The 18,480-nt window shown below is 41.3% G+C and overlaps 1 protein-coding gene across 1 annotated transcript in view; it reads left to right on the forward strand.

Moving 5' to 3' along the window:
- Positions 1–18,480, forward strand: part of dntt (DNA nucleotidylexotransferase) — an 83,203-nt gene that overhangs the window by 27,100 nt on the left and 37,623 nt on the right. Inside the window, exons 7-8 of the mRNA XM_022743928.1 lie at positions 2,086–2,218; positions 11,280–11,382. Coding sequence (XP_022599649.1) covers positions 2,086–2,218; positions 11,280–11,382 — 236 coding nt within the window. The remainder of the gene's footprint in view (positions 1–2,085; positions 2,219–11,279; positions 11,383–18,480) is intronic.

Consider the following 18,480-nt stretch of genomic DNA (forward strand, 5'->3'; position numbering starts at 1 on the left):
TTCCTCCATCCTGGTAAACAACTCAACATCCAGTGGGGTGGACCGGCACAAAACTGTACAGGCATTCGTGGTCCCCGGAAGGTGCATTCTGCTGACTTGGGTGAACTCTAGTGCCATCATGAGGTTGACATTTATTTTCAGTGTAATGTCTCCACAAATAATGAATGTTTTGCTTCCTACATTACAGCACATGTCCCCCTCATGATGAGCTGTAATGAATTTTGACTTTGAATCTAACACCATCATTAAGTCAGAGTTTAACTGTGTCCAATAATTTGGTTTATGACCAAATATCAGAAAAACTAATGAGATTCCCAGCAGTCTCAGCTGTGCTTTGTACTCTCTCTAATTAGCAAATGTTAGCATTTAGCTCAAAGCGCTGCTGTGCTGTGCAGTACAGCCTCACAGAGCTGCTCTCATGGCTGTTGAATCTTGATCTTGTTTCCTAACATTTAATCATATTATTATGATACTGGCCGTTGTTTCCGCAGGGTTAAAACATCATCGGTGTTTTCATCATTGTTTGTCACTGTTACCCATGTTGCCCATGTTCCGTGTTGCACATTTGGTAATTGGCACAAAGTGAAGCTGAAGCTGATGATAAATAATAAAAATAATAATGATAATACATTTTATTTATAGTCAAGGCACTCAATGACATCTTACAGCACACAGTAGAAGAAATAAAATAGAAAGTACAAGGCATAAAATACAAAATAAATTACAATAAATAATAATTAATAATAAATACAATTGCATTTGATGCTAGTGATGGAATGAAATAGAATAGGCAAGTTTGAATAGATGTGTTTTAAAGTGGGATTTAGATAGGAAGAGAGTCAGTATTACAGATGTGTTATAGAAGTGAATTCCAGAGGCAAGGGGCAACACGGTTAAAGTCTCTAAATCCCACAGTTATTGTCATGTCATTAAATAATGTAGTTCATTTTGAAGATATTTGGCAAGATTATTAGATCAAGATCACAACTTACAACTATGCCGTGGTGATGGCACTAGAAACCTAGAAACCATCTTTCGGAGACCATGACCATGTCCGGGCAAAAGTAATAGTCATCCATGGGTCTTGAGATATTTCAGCCTGGAGCAAAGTGTCATTGCCATCCCTAGAGCCATGCCACTAGCCTGGCTTAAAAACAATCAAATAATGAATTGGTTCAGGAGGGAAACTGAAGCAAGTGCGGAACAAGAAGTTTTAGTTTAGAGCATATTTTTCTCTGGGGTGATGCAATTCTCAAATCTGAAAGGAACAGCTGAGTGAACAAAAATACAGCGATGCAAGAGCAGCCAGACATGCAGATAACATCGGCTTCAGTTGCTGCCAGTGATAGAAATCCCACAGAGCGTTTAACATACATGGTTAAATGTCTCTAAGGGGAAACACTGATATGCAGCTTTTCATTTGTCTGCATCATTTCTCTGCTGCTCAGAATGTTACTGGATGCTCACGCCGTACTGTGGCACTGCATGAGGCGGTAATTCAAAACATGATATTACACTGCTTACTGGGTCCCATTCAGTTGAAGCTCCATCTGATAATGTATTATACTGACAGACATCTTCATCAAACTGGTCACAATCCATCATTGGGAACACTGCGGTCTGCGCTCCGTGCAGAGAAATAATGCCAGTTTTTGACATGGAAAATGTGTTTGAACCCTGATCTCGCCACCGTGTTCTGTAAATCTTGAAATGGCAGAAACATGAATTATCTTATTCATTTTACTGCAGCACAGACAGAAATATCATTACATTTCTTCTTTATTAATTGATGTTGTTGCTCCGTCTGTTGTAAGGGTAAAAAAAAAAGGGAATTGATGCTTTTTATGTAGCGAAAAAAGAAGAAGAGAAAATACAAAGTGAGATCCATGAAATCAACAAGATACCCATCAATCCATCCGTCATAATTTAGCTCAGTCTCAGTGTAATCCTCTTGTGACTGCAGGAGCCAGCACATCACATTTTACCTTACTTTTAATTCACCCTGACTCCCCACTTCCCCAGAGCAAATGGCTGTGATTGATGGCTGACTGCCAGACTAATAACCACGTGGTCTTTTCCCTGCAGGTTTTCTGCATTATGAAGACATCTCCAGGGCTGTCAGTAAAGCAGAGGCCCGGGCCCTGGGGAACATTATTGACGAAGCTGTCCATGCGATCACACTGGACGCCGTAATATCTCTGACAGGTGGCTTTCGCAGGTACAGGACTTGTCTCCTCTTTTCAGTGTTGATATGAGGGTTGAAACAGAACACTTCCATCTCCACTATTGTTAAACTGATTTTGGTTACGCAGAGGGAAATGCAAAGATATTAGAAACGTCTCAGGAAGTCTTCTTCTTCAATCCCATGTGGCTATCACTTATAACTAACTACTGTCACAGCTCTGTGTGTGTGTGTGTGTGTGTGTGTGTGTTGGTAGATGCCTTAGAGCTGTTGGTGCCTAAATGCATCCTCCTGTTGTTAATAATTAGTTGATAAAATTGATTTATTTGACATTTAACTCTGCTGATTATCACACTCTCTTTGTTCTCGAACATAAAAGATAGAAACTTGAGTGCACAGCGCAGGTCATACACGTTTTTGCATTTACATTAAGACGCTGAAATGCATTACATTGTCAATCTCAGAGTGAATGGTGAGTGCTCTTGTTAAGCTACCCACTGTGCACTACTATTTGTTCACAGCTGGTTCCTCGCTTTTGTCGCCTTTGCGCTGCTCCTTTTTTTTTTTTTTTTTTTTTTTTTTTTTTTTGTGTGCGCTGTTTTGTGCCTCAGTAAGTGTGGAGAACTCTGCTCTGTGGTGTTGTAAAAGTCCAGCCATAACCAGTGGCGTGTGCAGTAAATAATTCAAAAGCAGTCTGCCAGTAAGGACAGACGCTTGCCTCTTAGCAGGGGTGGCAGAGCTGCCATGGCTTAGCTGATGATCTTTAATAGCGGCTGGGCTTCGAGCTTTACATGTTGCCAGGGAGATATCTCTTTTTTTCCCCCCATAAACCTTATGAAAGATTCACTTTTCTGTCCAGTTTGGCAAAGGATGGTAAAAAAATATCATAGAATGACTTTTAATGTAACTTGTACTGTGCCTACACGATGATGCTAAATGCTAATATTCTAAGCTACTATAACAGCTACACAGGTGGAGAAGTCTCATCAGTTCTGTCCCAATTCCATATTACATACTAGTTTTAGTGTGGAATAGCAGTGGACTAACACTATACACTAAAATGCATAGTACTTTATACTGTGTTTGCAATTCATGTACAAGAAGTCTGTTTCATACTAACAGGAAATGATACAGTATTTAGAGTACAGTACTGAATCAAACTGAATTTAAATTGTTGCTGCCAGTTAAACTTACAAAGAGAAAGCTAAGAGTTTCAATGGTTATTTTTTGTTTTCTGAAGTGTCTCTAGAGCCGTTTCACGACCATCTATGAATAGTTTAGATTTTTTTCCAGCTATGAATAGCTACAGTTTTACTTTCCCAGTGTGAACACACTACATACTCAAAGAGTTGGCTTAGAATTAGCATGTAATATGGATGTGGGACCAGTGTTGCATAATTAACTTGAAAAATATAATCATTTACTCATTACATTACTCATTACTTTTGTCGTTTAGCTCAGCTCTTACTAAGGGTTCTTTAAAAAAAAACTCCAAATCCCCCAGAGTCACATGGCACATGTGAAGAAATAATAGACTGTAAATAAAGATGGACGCACCCTTGGTAATGTCACCCATAGGTTTCGTGTGTGGAGCTGAGACTTTTTTTCCATGTCTGTTTAATAACCTGTCACTCAAAGAGGCCATGCCCTCAATTATGCAGAACTTTTAGCCTTAATAAGAATTCAAATGGACGAGCTATATTAAAATTCACCCCCTGTACAGTTATCATGAAAGGGGAAATTAGCTATAGAGTCTGAAACCGTTTTTCGTACCAGGCTGTAAACATGTTTATGTCTGCTGTAAAGTTGGGCATTTTAACATTGGAGTCTATTGACTGATTGATTGACTCACTTTTGGAGCCAGCCTCTGGTGGCCATTTGAAGAACTGCACTGTTTTTGGCACTTTCATGTTGGCTTCATTTTTCATCCCTGGAGGTTGCCGCTTGGTAGAAATACAAAACAAAGCATTATGGTTTAAAAAGCAGCCGGTCTCCATTTCCACATCAACTTTCCACCTCTCAACAAAACCAGAGGATTTCAGAGAGTAGACTTACCAGTAGGTCATGTGAGCAAGCCCAGTAACAACACTAAAAAAATTAATTTGACAATTGCAAGTTGTCCAGGAATCACATTTCTCCTTTTTTGGTAGAAGCTAACTTCCTCATCTGGTCAAACCAGACCAAGTAATATTATAGTAGTAAAACCCCTGAATGTATTGAACTGAGCAAAGGTGCCTTTTACTGCTTGTGAACTTTTTCAAGAGGAAATTTTGCGTTATTTCTCCTCTCAACAGTTACATAGTCTCACTTCAATGCCCAGATCCTGGTGTCTATTTAATTAGTCTCTGTGGTTGTAGGTCCATAACTTTCCCAAGTAAAGATGGTATCAAACAGCACAAGAAGAAAAAATCCAATATCTCTAATCTTCAAAAGAATAAATGACAGCAGGAATGATATCTGATTATGTAAATATCTGCTCCTCGGGGGGAAAATGTGGTAAAAGAGATGAGGAAAGTGATTAGAGCATCATGGATAGTTAACATCTAGAATGAAGGGGAGGAACAGCGCTAGATTTATGGGCCAGGAGTCTGCTACAAAGCGTAAAGGGCCTGTGAGAGAGCTTTTATGGCAAACTCAGGGAGATGAAGCACACATTTACTTCATCTCATATTTGGTGTAGGCTTGGGGAGTATTACGTGAGGCCTAATTGGAATCATGCAGAGCTATAATTGAAGAATGATGACTTGTACATTATAAGTCAGTAAGTGAGTAATTTACCTTTATCTTGTTGAAAAGCTGATTCTCCAGACATGGTTTAAACGCAGCGGGAAGCGTTAGAAGGCCCATTACACCAAAATAGTGCATATGCTCTCCAAGATGCCAGCAGCACCACTAATAACCCACTAATTCTCTTCAGTGTGACATATTTGAAAATGTTCACTTCTAAAGTCCTGTCAAAGCTCGATTTAATTACCTATAATTTCCAGCCTGATGTAGAGTCTCTTATTAACTTTATCTTTCCAGCCGATAGCCCTTGTCAAAAACGGAGATACGCACATACTATATACCTCTTTAAATAGATGTACTCTGCTCTGGCAAAGCTTTCATCTCTGGATAACATACACAAAGAAATAACGCGGCTCCCGAAAAGTTTCATGAAATGAGCGTCGCGCTCATGTAAACTCAAGCTGTCATCCACTTCAGAGGTAAACAACATGGCGAGGATTTGTTGATGCCACTGACATTAGCCTTATTGAAAGGACAGCTGTGGAAGGCGGGTGACAAGTCTTAAAGCGGTTTTGTTGGGTGGGGGGATTAAAAATAGATTAGGCTTGAAAATACAGCATCTATCACCACTGTGTGTGAAAGGCTCACGTGGTGTCAGCGGAGCACTGTATTTATTTCAGTGTGAAGCTGGCAGGTCCCTGCTGTGGATCTTATTTAACATCAGATTGTCTGGAATAAGACTCAAAGTGACACTGATGAGGGGGCCGATGGTGTCTGCTTTCAAATCCTCAAACAGGGACTGAGTCCCATTGCATTGTTTCCCTGGAACAACAACTGAGATAAGTAATCCTTGTCACTTCGGTTCGGGGTGTCGTGATTTTTTAAACTAACTCTATTATCAGCTTACAGGGGAAAGAGGAAAAGCAAGCTGTCCGATAATGACGTATGGTTGAATTAAACTTTGCACTTAGAAGGTGAAATGCACGGTGACAAACGTAGCCGCTTCCACACATATAGCCCCTCTTAACTGCTGCTGAACTCTGTCCTTCCTGCAGATGAATGCATTCTGTGAAATTTCCAGTCGCAGCAACACTTCCCACGTCTGTATTATTCATACGTGTCGTCCACACAACACTTGTAAATAACCACATGTATATTTTATGGGATTTGTGCAGAAAGATTTAATAATTGAACGTTTTCTCTCACGCAATAAAAGAGTAGACCGGCTATATTCACACCAGGTGTTTAGAGATCTACTGCTCCGCTCTCCGCGTTGCACTTAATTTAAAGAAACTCCGGCGGTGTTACCGTGCTCAGTCCATCAAAGCTAATATTTTCAGCTGAATCTTTCTGAGCCTTATTGCCCACTGACCAGGAAGGGATGCTTAATGCTAAATAAAAACAGTGCTCTGAAGGTGCTCCATTAGAGGCAGAGAAGAAGGAGGGGATGTGCCTGACATGGTGTTGGCTAATATCCGCTGACTGGGGTTGAATTAGAGCAGCTATCTGCACAGGCCCGACACATACCAACGCTCTGATGCAATCAAGAAGGAGCTGTCTTCTCAACTAACCATGAATTCCCATGTCAGCCTCTCACTCGCAACCACGCTTCGATAACATCAGGTTGTTTGTTTTTTTTTTTTAATGCTGATTGGAGGTAAACTGAATTTATGCTGATGATCCCTCCGTCTCTTTCCCGCTTTGGTTTTTTGCTATTCATGGCACACATTTATGCAGTGCACTCAAGTGAGTTTTGCCAGCGCAGCAGAGGCTAGCAGTGAGATTCACTCAACAACTTGAGTGCACTGTACAAGCTGGAAGTGTTGTAGAGTCTCAGCTTTGCCAGTTAAGAGTTTTGGGGGAAAGCTGCACATTCAGCAGATGGAAATCTGTGATGCATTCTCAAATCGCTCTGTACTACCAGTCAACTCATTGAAGAAGTGTAAACTCTTCACAAAACTCCTACACGAAGACCACTTCATTTAATGCAAATGTAAAAGTGAGTACTCCCACGTCTCCTATTATTTTAGAAAGAGAATAAATTATATACAGTCACAGTGCAAATGACTGTGACTAAAGCAGCATCTGCTGAGTGAACCTGTGAGCCAGGCACTCAGTCCGTTAATGCCACAGGGGTACATGCTCTCTGCCACTAATGCTAACCATTAACATTATCATGCCTTGTGGAGCTCTAATGGCTGTTTTTTAATACTTCCTTGCTCCTTGAATTAGCCATGGTGACCTTTGAAGCTTTCCCACAAGTCATTCATGTCTCTCTCCATCCCTTTAATGTTCCTCTCTCTTGCCGCCGTCACTCATTTGTTAGAGGCGGCGAGGAGAGATCAAACACGGAGCCTCGCTGCTGCCGAGGCTTCTTTGGAACATATCGCCCCCTTGTCATATCCCTTTTGTTATTAGCTGTGACACTAGTGCTGTATGATTGTGCCTATCGTTTATCATATAACTGTTTGTGCGTGTGTGTGAGTGGGTGTTGGGTAATGATCAGTTTGAAATGATGCCTGGCTTTTTGGCAGGTAGCACCGGTGTAGGCGAGGCCTGGAAGAGGAAACCTTTGTCATTTGAGGCTGGAACTTCAGCTCTGGTCGTTTGTGTTTGTTGTGTCTTTGTGTTAGCATTGCTGTCACCTTCATGGCTGATGGAAAACCTGCCATATGAGGCTGCTTTAGTGGGGGGGGGGGGGGTTATAATCAGTGTTGCTGTTTAACGTTCCATGTGACTGCTGTTTGAGTCATCCTGGAGCCTGTCTTGGAGCATGCACTGAGTTAAAGGCATGGAAACACTTTCAGCACGGCCAGTCCATCACAGGGCTTACACACACACACACACACACACACACACACACACACACACACACACACACACACACACACACACACACAGAGACACATTCACTGTCATATTTACACTTTGGAACAGTTTCCACTTTGCCTGAGTTATATGTGTTTGTCATAATTCTCTTGTCATCTTGCTTAAACGCTGAAAACACCAAGCCATAAATAAAGCCACTCAATCCCCCGTAACTGGGAGGCACACGTCTTTGTGTCTTTGATCATTTGAATTATTGAGACTTCACAGGAAACTTAAACCACTGAAGTCTGCAAGCTTTAATATATTTTTTTGTGAATCGGGGTGTAAGCAGAACCGCGCACACGGGCTCACTGTGTAGACTCACGTGGGTGTGGCCAACTGCTTTTGTAATTGTTTGGACTGGAGGTGAGCATGTGCAATCCTGGCACAGCATGCACCAATCTGGAGAACTGGCTGGAACATGATGAATATGTTGCTGGTAGGAGGAATACATTATCAGCAGGTGGGGATGGAGTGGGCTTCAGTGAAAGCCAATCAAATAAGCTCCTCTCGTGTCCTTCAAAAGCACAAATGTACAAATACAGATTCGCTTCCAAGGACAGGTGATGCTGCTTGTGCACACAGTGTTGATGAAATTCACATTTCATGGAGCTTCAAGAAAATGCTGTCACCATGTGTTTAGCAGTTAATGCTATAATTTAGTAATTAGTAATTTTTGCCAAACGTTCATTGGTAAAAATGCAAGGCAACTGGACAGTCTGGCATCAAAGGTACAACTGTCCTTATGGGTTCTTACAAAAGCCAGTTAAACAGGGAATTAGAAATTATTTATATACCGTCAGTAAATTCTTCCCATAGTTCCCCCCTTTTCGGTGATGTGATAAACATCAAACAAAACTATCTATTCCACAGATGGCCTGTGACCTCTGTCCTGCATTTCCTAATATGCATCTCCTCTCTCAGGCTACTTAATACTATATGGGACCTTTAATACTGTTCTTCTTCCTATAGCACCCACTGTGCCTGATGTTAACTCCAATTTGGCCTACTCATCAACCATTTCTAAATTTGATACAGTGATGGACAGTCCTACATCCTAATAGCCAGTAAAGCTTTGCTTTCACCTTTGAGGGTCAGCAACATGTATAGTATGGCAGAGAACTGTCCACTCTCTACAAATCGCTTTCCCCTAGTGAAGAAGCCTGCAGAACAGACTCCATTCTCCTCTTGAAAGGTCATAGAGTGTTGCTTGCCAAGCTGCTGGTTTGTCAGCCAAGGGTTACCTACCTGAGGTACACTTATGGACGTATGACAGCTGTATTCAGAGACTTGAAGGCTCCATTCATATCTGCAGCCTTGGGCTTGTCAGACTAACATTTCCCCTGTATGTGCATGAGAACGAAGGCTTCACCTCAGGTATTTTGGTTCAGAAACTTCTCTCATTACCACTCTGTTGCTTTCTATTTGTCTAAGCTGCCCCCTGTAGTACAGGATATCTTTAATGGTTTGTGAGCTGTTGCTGCCACAGGTGTCTTCGCTGAAAAGTCAATCCCCGTTGTGATGGGCTCCACATGTAAAGTCCTGTTCATTCTGGTGCCACACAGCTGTTCATAGATCATAGATCAGGCTACGAAGGGACCGCTCTGTCCAGCTGGAGTGTTTCCGTTCATAGAGCTCCACTTTATAACCATCGTGTTGTGTTCATGATGGTTGATACAGCTACATCACTTTGGCCTGATTCGTTGCAAACTCCCAATATCTTTCAGGTTATGATGTAACCATTGAAGCAGGTGTTATGGTGCTCCCACTGCCTTCTGGAACAACTGCTCAGTATGCTGAGTTGTACGTCCAGACATGTGCCATGCATTTTGCATGTATGCACAGCTTTGGTGCACTGTGGAGACTAAGCGGGTCTATATTATAAAATATGCAGCTCACACAGGTGATTCCGTTTCCTAAGGTATCATGTCAGTGGACATTGCTGCTACGGTTATCCAAGAAAGGTTGAATCGAGGCCAGTGTTGGTGTTATGTTTTCACAAAAGATTCCAGTTGAGGCATCCACAAGCTTCAAATGCATCCTCATGAATGAGCGCAAACACCTGGTCACAAAGATGAACACAAACAGCCCCAGGATCCAGGAATAACACAGACACAGTGGGTGGTGGAGAAAAGATGAATAAACATTGTCATCCCATACGTCTGCGGAGTATCTGAGAAACTCCAGAGGATCTTCAACGAGCACTGCATCCACGTGTTTTTTCAAACCCAGCAACACACTAAAACAAAAACTGGTTCCGCACACCCAGAAAAGCAATCTAGTGTATTCATAGTCCAGTGCAGTGAGGAATGTGCAGACCCATATATCTGTGAAACCAAACACCCACTAAGCAAACACATGGCTCAACGCGGGAGGGGCCAGCTCCTCAGGTCAAGACTCGGCAGTTTGCCCACACCTGACGGATGATGACTAAATAATACTAATGTTTAACTAAATAAAATGCACAGCCAAGCAGAAAAGTTTGAAGCTCTCATGAACCTATTTTACCAAACCTGCTGACGATGCCAAATTGATGAATAAAAAAAAAAAACACATTCTCTGGTCAGTCTCCGTTGACTTAAATTAATGTATTTATTCTGGGCCCAGGAAACAACCTCTATTCGTGAGAAACAGTATAGAATCTGCTTAACTACTCCTTCCCCCAGCAGCCTGTTGTACCGAACTGCAGTGAGGACAAGGTCATAGTTAGTGTCTTCCCTGAATAACAAAGTCCAGTCGGAACAGTTCACAATAAACATATCTCAGACTGTGGGCAGGCTGGTGTCAAAGGTCACAACAACTCTTATGAGTTATCTCAAAAGGCAGCTGAAATGTTATTCAGTAATTATTTATATGCATTTCAATAAAGTATACCACACTCATTGTAACAAAATAAATTCCAACCCTGAAATTTATAAACCAAGTCATATTTCTAACCCACAGCGTGTGGAAGGGTTTCTGAGGTAAATATTAGGACATACATATATAATACCAAGCGGCATGTTCAGTCATTGTCCTGAATAACAGGAGTGATTTGAAATCTGTGTGTTGTCAGTGATTTGTTGGGCTGATTCCAGACAGAGGTCTGGCTGAGTTTTTTGTTGTATCTGTTCCTGCCTGATAATCACTTGATAATCACTTACAGTACTGAAACAGCCCTTTGCTGCAGTTTTGCTGACAGAGAGAGCGCATTGTGTGAGCCCAGTCAGACTCCATATGGGTCTGCTTTATGACACAGATCCAAGTAGAAAATGATGATTCTCATAAAAGTTAAGCTGTGACAGCTGCGGCAACAAAGAGGGAGCATTTACACTTAACAACTTAGTACAAATGACTTGTTTGAATAATGAAAAAAGTCAGTGTCATTAGCTTGGCCTGTGCTTTTAATAGCTCCGTCTGCCACTTTCCCTCTTCATCAGTTAAAGATCGAGACTGAAAGATAATTCTCCTCATTTATCCTGGATGCAGTGAGTGTGTAACAGTGTTGTGTTTTTACCTCCAGGGGGAAGGAGTTTGGCCATGATGTGGATTTCATTGTGACCACGCCAGAGCTGGGGAGGGAGAGGAGTCTACTACCTGATGTTACTGATCGACTGGAACAACAAGTGAGTATGTTCTTTAGTTTTTTTGCACTTAAGAGAGGTAATGACTATGAACTATGTTTTGTGAATCAAGTTTAGAGTTTATGAAATTAGTTTGGTATTGGTTTAAATCCAAATCACTGACTTTAAATATATTTTCGAAAAACAACTTACTGAAGTAAATAGAAAGGCACAGTTAAGTGGCAGAAATAACAGAGTGTACAGGGCGTTGCAGAATACCCTCTTGGAAACTTGAAAGTGGATGAGTGTTTCATTACAGTAAATAGGAGTTGTTTGAACACTGTTTTGCATTTAAAGCTGAATTACTGGAACTGGTATAGAGTTTTTTAGAAAGCCAAAACTTTGGAGTCCATCTGGGCGTTTGTGTTTTCATATCCTGTCCTATCAGTCCATTTTTAGGTAAATCTGTTCCTAGTATACAGCGCTGTACCTAAGTAACTTAGATCCACCTTTTTGCCTTATGAAATGACATGTATTACACGCGTGATCATGAGGCTAAAATTGGGTTTGAAGAAGAAGATACCTACAGAATACATGAGAATAGAATAAATCAACATCAGTGTACAACATAATGTAGTTCTGTACTTTTAAACCTACTATTAAATTAGGACCCCTCTTGACATGATCTTAATACAAATGTAACATTTCAATCCCCATAAGGTTATTTATTGCAGGGCTGTGGTATTTGATTGAATTATGTTGTACAGGCGTTGACTCTACTATCTCTCTGTAAGTTAAAACTTATTCTAGTTATAAGATAAGTATGAATGTCAAGATTCACGCATCACAAAACAGGTTGCAACACAAAACCTACTTCTAGCTAGATTACACTCCTAGATATTTACACCTACACCTATGCACTGATGGATGTAAGTGAAGTAACTGGACCAGCTGACAAACTGCATGTTAGCTTGCTAACAACTGACCCATGTAAATCTGAGGAGTAAAATGGCTAACATGGAGCACGGTCGGTATGTTTACATAAAGGTGTTGATATAAATACACTACACGACCAAATAGCATTGGTGCAGTTAGTATAATCAGGCATTTCCTATTCATCCTAAACTGCACGAATACTACCAACTCTGACACTCATACTTTTCATTGTACGTTTATAAAGAATTGGCAGTCAAATTTAATATATTGTTTGACTGGATAACAGTTTCACACTGACTTCCTGTTTATGTAGTTAATTGATTTTGATTGGATGATTTTAGTTTAGTTAGTTTAGTTTTTCTTAGCTGAGAAATTATTTTAAGTTTTAACGGTGTGACCACATTTAATAAATCACTAGTTTGAAACTAGCTAGCACTTACAGGAATTGACGAAGGACTTTAAATATAATTGGCCATATTTTGTGGCAGTGCACTGACCAGCGCAACTAGCACTCTGACCGTTCGGTATTTTCCTGACCTTGAATTGACTAAACTTAACTGGACACCAAGGAATTTTTTGTAACTGTTGCCAACTTAATGACTTTTTGTGAAAAAGTCCAGCAATTTTTTGGGCAAACCTCCTTCTGCGTCTACTCTGTTGAGTGCGTGGCAGAGAAGCGGCGTGGCCACTGACATGTACAAACACTGTTGGCAAGGGCCATAGGTGGAGGGTGTGTTTTTTAGAATACTTCTTGCCTCACACCTGCCTCCGTTATGTGTGCGTGTCCCCTGCGTCGCTGCTACCACCAGCTCTATCTTTCTACACAGGGTTTTCCTTGGATAACAGCCATCAGCAGGCTACTCAAATGTTGGATTTCTTTTCATTATAAATTCATTTCTGATATATTTTTGGCATAAAATGTCAATAAAATGCCACTGTCTCCATGTGCAGATGCTAAAATGGTTTAAAAAATGTATTATTTATATTTTTTCATGCCTGTGTCATATTCAGATTGAGCCCCGAGATTGAAACTATAGTGAGAATTTTAATGAATGTTGCTAGTATGATGTCAATACGACATTAACAGGTCTTTTCTCTGTCTGTTTTGCTGGGAACTGCACGCATCACGTGAAAAAAAGGCTAGATGACAAATCTCTAGATCACCCAACGCAGCTGCGAGGCAGTGCGTCCGCTCTAACCCGTTTACATGGGTGACTAAATGAAAGCAAGTATGTTCCGCAGCCGCCACACACACACGCCATGCAGCCAGTGTGTTCCCAGCCTTAAGGACACACTGTATCTCTGACTGCAGTTCATGCTGTATGTTTCGCTAATAAGGCATTAAATGGAGTTTGTCACTGTTCCATCATTCAGAAATGTGTCCTTGGAAACTTACAGCTGCCTTTTCATAAAACTTAGACAGACAGGTCATCGCGGTTCTACTGATTTAGCCGCCTTTAATGGAAAGAGATTTGGAAAGGGGAGTGAATCGGGTAAAAGAGAAATAGTACAATCCAGCAGGTTACTTTTAGAACTTTCAGCAGGACTTTCAAGGACCGTAGACAGCACTGGAGATCCTTAAATGGAAAATGGATCCTTTAGTGGCGAATGGGCACAAAAAGAGAGGTGGGTGAGAGTAGAGAAAAGGGAGAAGATTAATGTGGGAGAGAGACAGATAACGGCTGATTGAAGCGAGAGAGAGAGAGAGTAGAAGGTGAGAACAGTGGGAAAATGTGTGAGTGAGAGATAAAAACCCAGAAACAGACAATGTTAATGGCGGGCTTTGTTTACATACACTCAATGGTTTAATTATTGGCTGTACTCAAATGATGACAATTATTTGCTGCTAATATCACAGTAATGTGACAAATATCAATGTGCTGCAGAAGTGTCCAATTAAAACCCAGCGTATGTGGACACATTTATCTAATTACATTAAAACGAGGTCTGAATCACAAATGTACAAACACAAGTCCAGTGTGTTCATATTTATAACGTACTGATTTTATCTTGTTTTGTAATAAAAAACAAAAACTGGACCTGGTTGTTGTTCAGCCGTGAATAATGACCCTGCCACTCGTGATCCTGTGAAGATCAGCAAAGCGTTTCTCTCGTGTCCCCGTTTGAATCTGAAAAAAATTCCACACTCTCGTCCAATGCATGTTTGTTGCATTTTTTTAAAAAGCCATAGCAGTTTTGAGGAAGTAGAATTTTATTAAAATATAATTTACAAGAACTTGAACTTCATGTCTCCATGTTTCTGTTGTACAAATGTAAAATGCTAATTTAAATGAAACTAAACTAAACTAAACTGCCAGAGGTATTCCAAACAAAAGACAAGAGGCTCTTCTGTTATACCCAGACTGAACTGTTTTCTTCCCTGTTAAAAAAAACATGTTTATTTTGCACTTAACATCACTAGCATTTATCGTTTCTAAAACAGTTTTTAATAGCAGACAGGTGGGAATTAAAACATAAACAGTCACTGGTTCCAGTCAGTAATTACTGAAAGGCAGTAAATAATGATAGTATTAGCTACATCTGTGTTAAACAAATTACAATGTCTGCTCTGAAAAAAGGTCTATTCAACTGTTTTCACTTCACTTTTCAATAGGCTGTCTGGAAATGCACTGACTCAAAGCTGAAACCAGACCTGCACTTTTAAGAAATCAGGGACAAAACTCACAGCACTTATTTTAATGAAAATGCATTGCGAAGTTCAATTGAAGTTAAAATGAGGCTCCAGCAGTCTGAGTTTTCCAAATGAAGTGGCTCTCTTAAAGAAATGACTGTCCTTTTAGTACAAAATTCCCTCTTCGTATTTCTATGGACAGTCTTTCATTGCTCAGCTGTATAGGAGGGAAGGCGGTCACAGGTTGGTTTGTTGTAGGGACACAACTATGGTGTTAAAACACCCTCAGAAATATTCATAAACATGTGTTATGTAACACAGTGATTCGTATCTGTACATTTAATTTACAACTCGTGTATCATCATTTGTGTATTTGGAAAGCTCTTCTCTGCATATGTGAATTTTGTGTGACACAAGATGGACACAAAAGGATCCACAGGAGTAGGAGGAGATTCAGAAATATAACATTTAAAAATGTTAAGCTGACTTACATATGATGATACACGAGTTATAGATTAGAGGCACTGATACAGATTTATAGATACAAATCACTGTGCATTTATTTGTGCATTGTGTTTTACCAGTTAAATAACTTGGCATTTGTTTGTGAATAATTTTTGACTGTTTTAACACCAGCATTAACACTCAGTTTAGCTAACTCAGACTGCTGAGGCTTCATACTGTCTTTGGCTGAATTTTACAACACGTTTTTGCACAAAGAAGAATTGATATAGGTTGTCTCGTGCAGTGCAGTCACTCTAGAAAAGTTTGAGCAACATGATCAGGAGGACTAATCACAGTGTCCGGCAGCTTTTTCACATGTATACAGCATTGTTCTGTGAAAACTATGTGTCTCTAAAACTTTACTTTTACTATGGCCCTGTCCAGACCCAGCATTAAGATGCATCTAAGTACGTCTCTTCACACCCTGCATTAAAATGCGTCTCCACATGCATCTCGAGTGACCACTTATGATCGGATCTCACTTCCCTGCTATAAACACGTAGGCCTGCATCATTTCAGTTTGCAAAGACCAAATGTGCCAATATATATTTTATGCGTCCGCCTGTATGTGAGGGTCCACTAGGGTCAGGTGATGTAAATTTCATCATTGGAGGGTGTACGTGAGGCTCTGCAGACATCCACATACCCACCAATTTGTTATGTCCCTGCAGACGGTCCACACGGCCGCTATGCTACAAGGAACCAACTGCACATGAGCTGGAAAACGAACATGTACACTGAGTTTGAAGAGAGGCTGTGTGAGGCCGTTCGCCGCCACCCTCACCTCAACAATTCATCTTTAAAATAATAAATACAGCACGCCTATGGTGGTCTGTTGTCAGTGTGTGTGTGTGTGTGTGAGAAAGAGTGAATCAGTCTGCTGCGCACAAGCTGTAGTATGACATAAGATTTAACTCATGTGATAATGTGGTGGGCCGCCACAAATAAATCAATGAACTGACACTGTGAGATCTGTAAAAACATTTTTCAGTTCATTGTGAAACTGTGTTGGGACTAATCAGACTGTGGCAGAGGTGATCAGTTGAGCAGGCGGCCCTTCAGTGTGACCCAGGGACGCATTTGCATTCACATGTGCAAATGTGGCCACATGCAGCTCAGACCACCTCCAAATGTTGAGTGATCGGATTTCAAATGTGTCCACGTGTGACCACATTTGGAGGGGGTCAGAGCAGATTATGGTAGCATTCTTTTCCCGGGCCACATTAAAAAAAAACATCTACTCTACTGATGTCCTCTGCCGCAGCCTTGTCCCACAAGTATTTTACTATTTCAGATGAGTATAATTGTATTCCGTAGCCCGACTGGTTAAAACAACAACACGTTTGGTCTTTGCAAACAGAAATGATTTACAGTGGGTCTAGAAAGTCTGACCCTACTTACCCATTCAGGTATAGGTGTTTATTTGCATATAGAGCGAGGAAGTGAGATCTGATCACAAGTGGCCACTTGAGACATATGTGGAGACGCATTTTAATAGCAGGTGTGAACTGACTGAGCCGTCCACTTGTGTTTGGATCATCTGAGACGCATGTTAATGCAGTTCTCAGCCGTCTCCTGTGACTCTGGGCGGTGGCTCTGAGTCTATACATATACCTGTTTGTACAAATGAAATACTTCACATCATGCAGACAGCTCAGTTTCCACTGAACACGATGACACAGCATGTGACATCAAAACTGGATCTCCAAAACCAAATGAAAATACATTATGGACAATATCACTTACAGGAAATGTACAGTACCTGACAACTGGTGAAAAAAAAAAGAAGGGGAAGGATGTGGAAGGAATTTTTTCTTTGTCAACACAGTCCCCTCCGTTAGATAAATGCGTAGTTTGGAGGTGGTCATGAAAGGAGACAAGTGTTTGATGAAGAGCAGGACCACGCTGTCTAGTCTAGCTGCCGGATTCTTTTTTGTCATCACTGGGTTTAAAAATAAATCCCTCTGTCCTCCACCACTTTTCCATCTACACCTCCACATGGCTCCCCACTCCTTCAGAGGTCCATCCAGATGATAATTACCTCCTACTCACTGTATGTTATTGCGGGAAGCTCACACCTTTTGCAGCCACTTAGATTCACTATAAGTGGAGGGAAAAGGAGGTGAAGGTGTGAAAGTATGTGTGAATGTGCGGGGATAAGGAGGTAGAATGGATGTGAGACAGTGAATTAGGCAGGTAGGGCAGGTGTTAAAAAGGCTTTAGGAGCCTAAGAAGGGACGGCGTGATACAAGTGGAACCTTTTTCTTCTCAGCAGGCAGGATGGAGCGGGGACTGGTCTGCAGGGACGAGGACACAAGAGACAGTGATTAAGTGGAGGTAGCAGAGGTTGACTCTAAGTCGTGTAACCTTGTCATCTGCAATCAAGCCCCCGGGGGCCCACGTGTCTTCACGCGGGCCTAATATCACGGGCAGTACCCCCACCCCCCACCTCCCCACCCTTTCAGCACCCCTCATCAGCCTACAGGGAGTTAAAAATACATCTATCTAAAAACGTCCTTGTAAAAACGGGTTCATCATTTTTTTTTTCTCTCCTCTCTCTCCCTCCTCCTGCTGATATTCTGAAAGCATAACTTGGGGGCAGAGGCAAGGTCACCCACCAGCTTCTGTGGCAGACAGATGAGATTCAGCTTGGCCCTGGTAATAGCAACGGAGAGACGGAGAGGGCCATGTTTCATCCTCCGTCCATCTGTCATCTCCGTCTCTAAATACTGTATAAGTGCTGCTTTCTGGAGGCTGAGCCGCGTATGCATCGCCGCCATTATAATGCCATTCAGCTCAGGCTTTGTTGTTCTGCATTTGATGCGAGTCGATGTGGTTAGAGATCGGAGAGTTTTCCCTTTGGTTGAATAAGTTGATTCGGGCGGAGCTGCCCATATAGCTGAGGTTATTTTGCAGTCACATGGAGTTACTCACTGTGAGATCTAAATAAAATCTGAGCAGTAAAGGCTACTTTGACTGACATTGAGAGGACACACAAATCGCTGCACTTTAATTTCAGCAATCAGTCTCTTTCATTCTGGCGAAGCTGCAAATCAAAGTCAAAGCGCAGTTCAAACAGTCCTGGCTAA

The sequence above is a fragment of the Seriola dumerili genome, unplaced genomic scaffold (assembly GCF_002260705.1).
Source record: "Seriola dumerili isolate Sdu_G_001 unplaced genomic scaffold, Sdu_1.0 BDQW01000073.1, whole genome shotgun sequence".
NCBI lineage: Eukaryota > Metazoa > Chordata > Actinopteri > Carangiformes > Carangidae > Seriola > Seriola dumerili.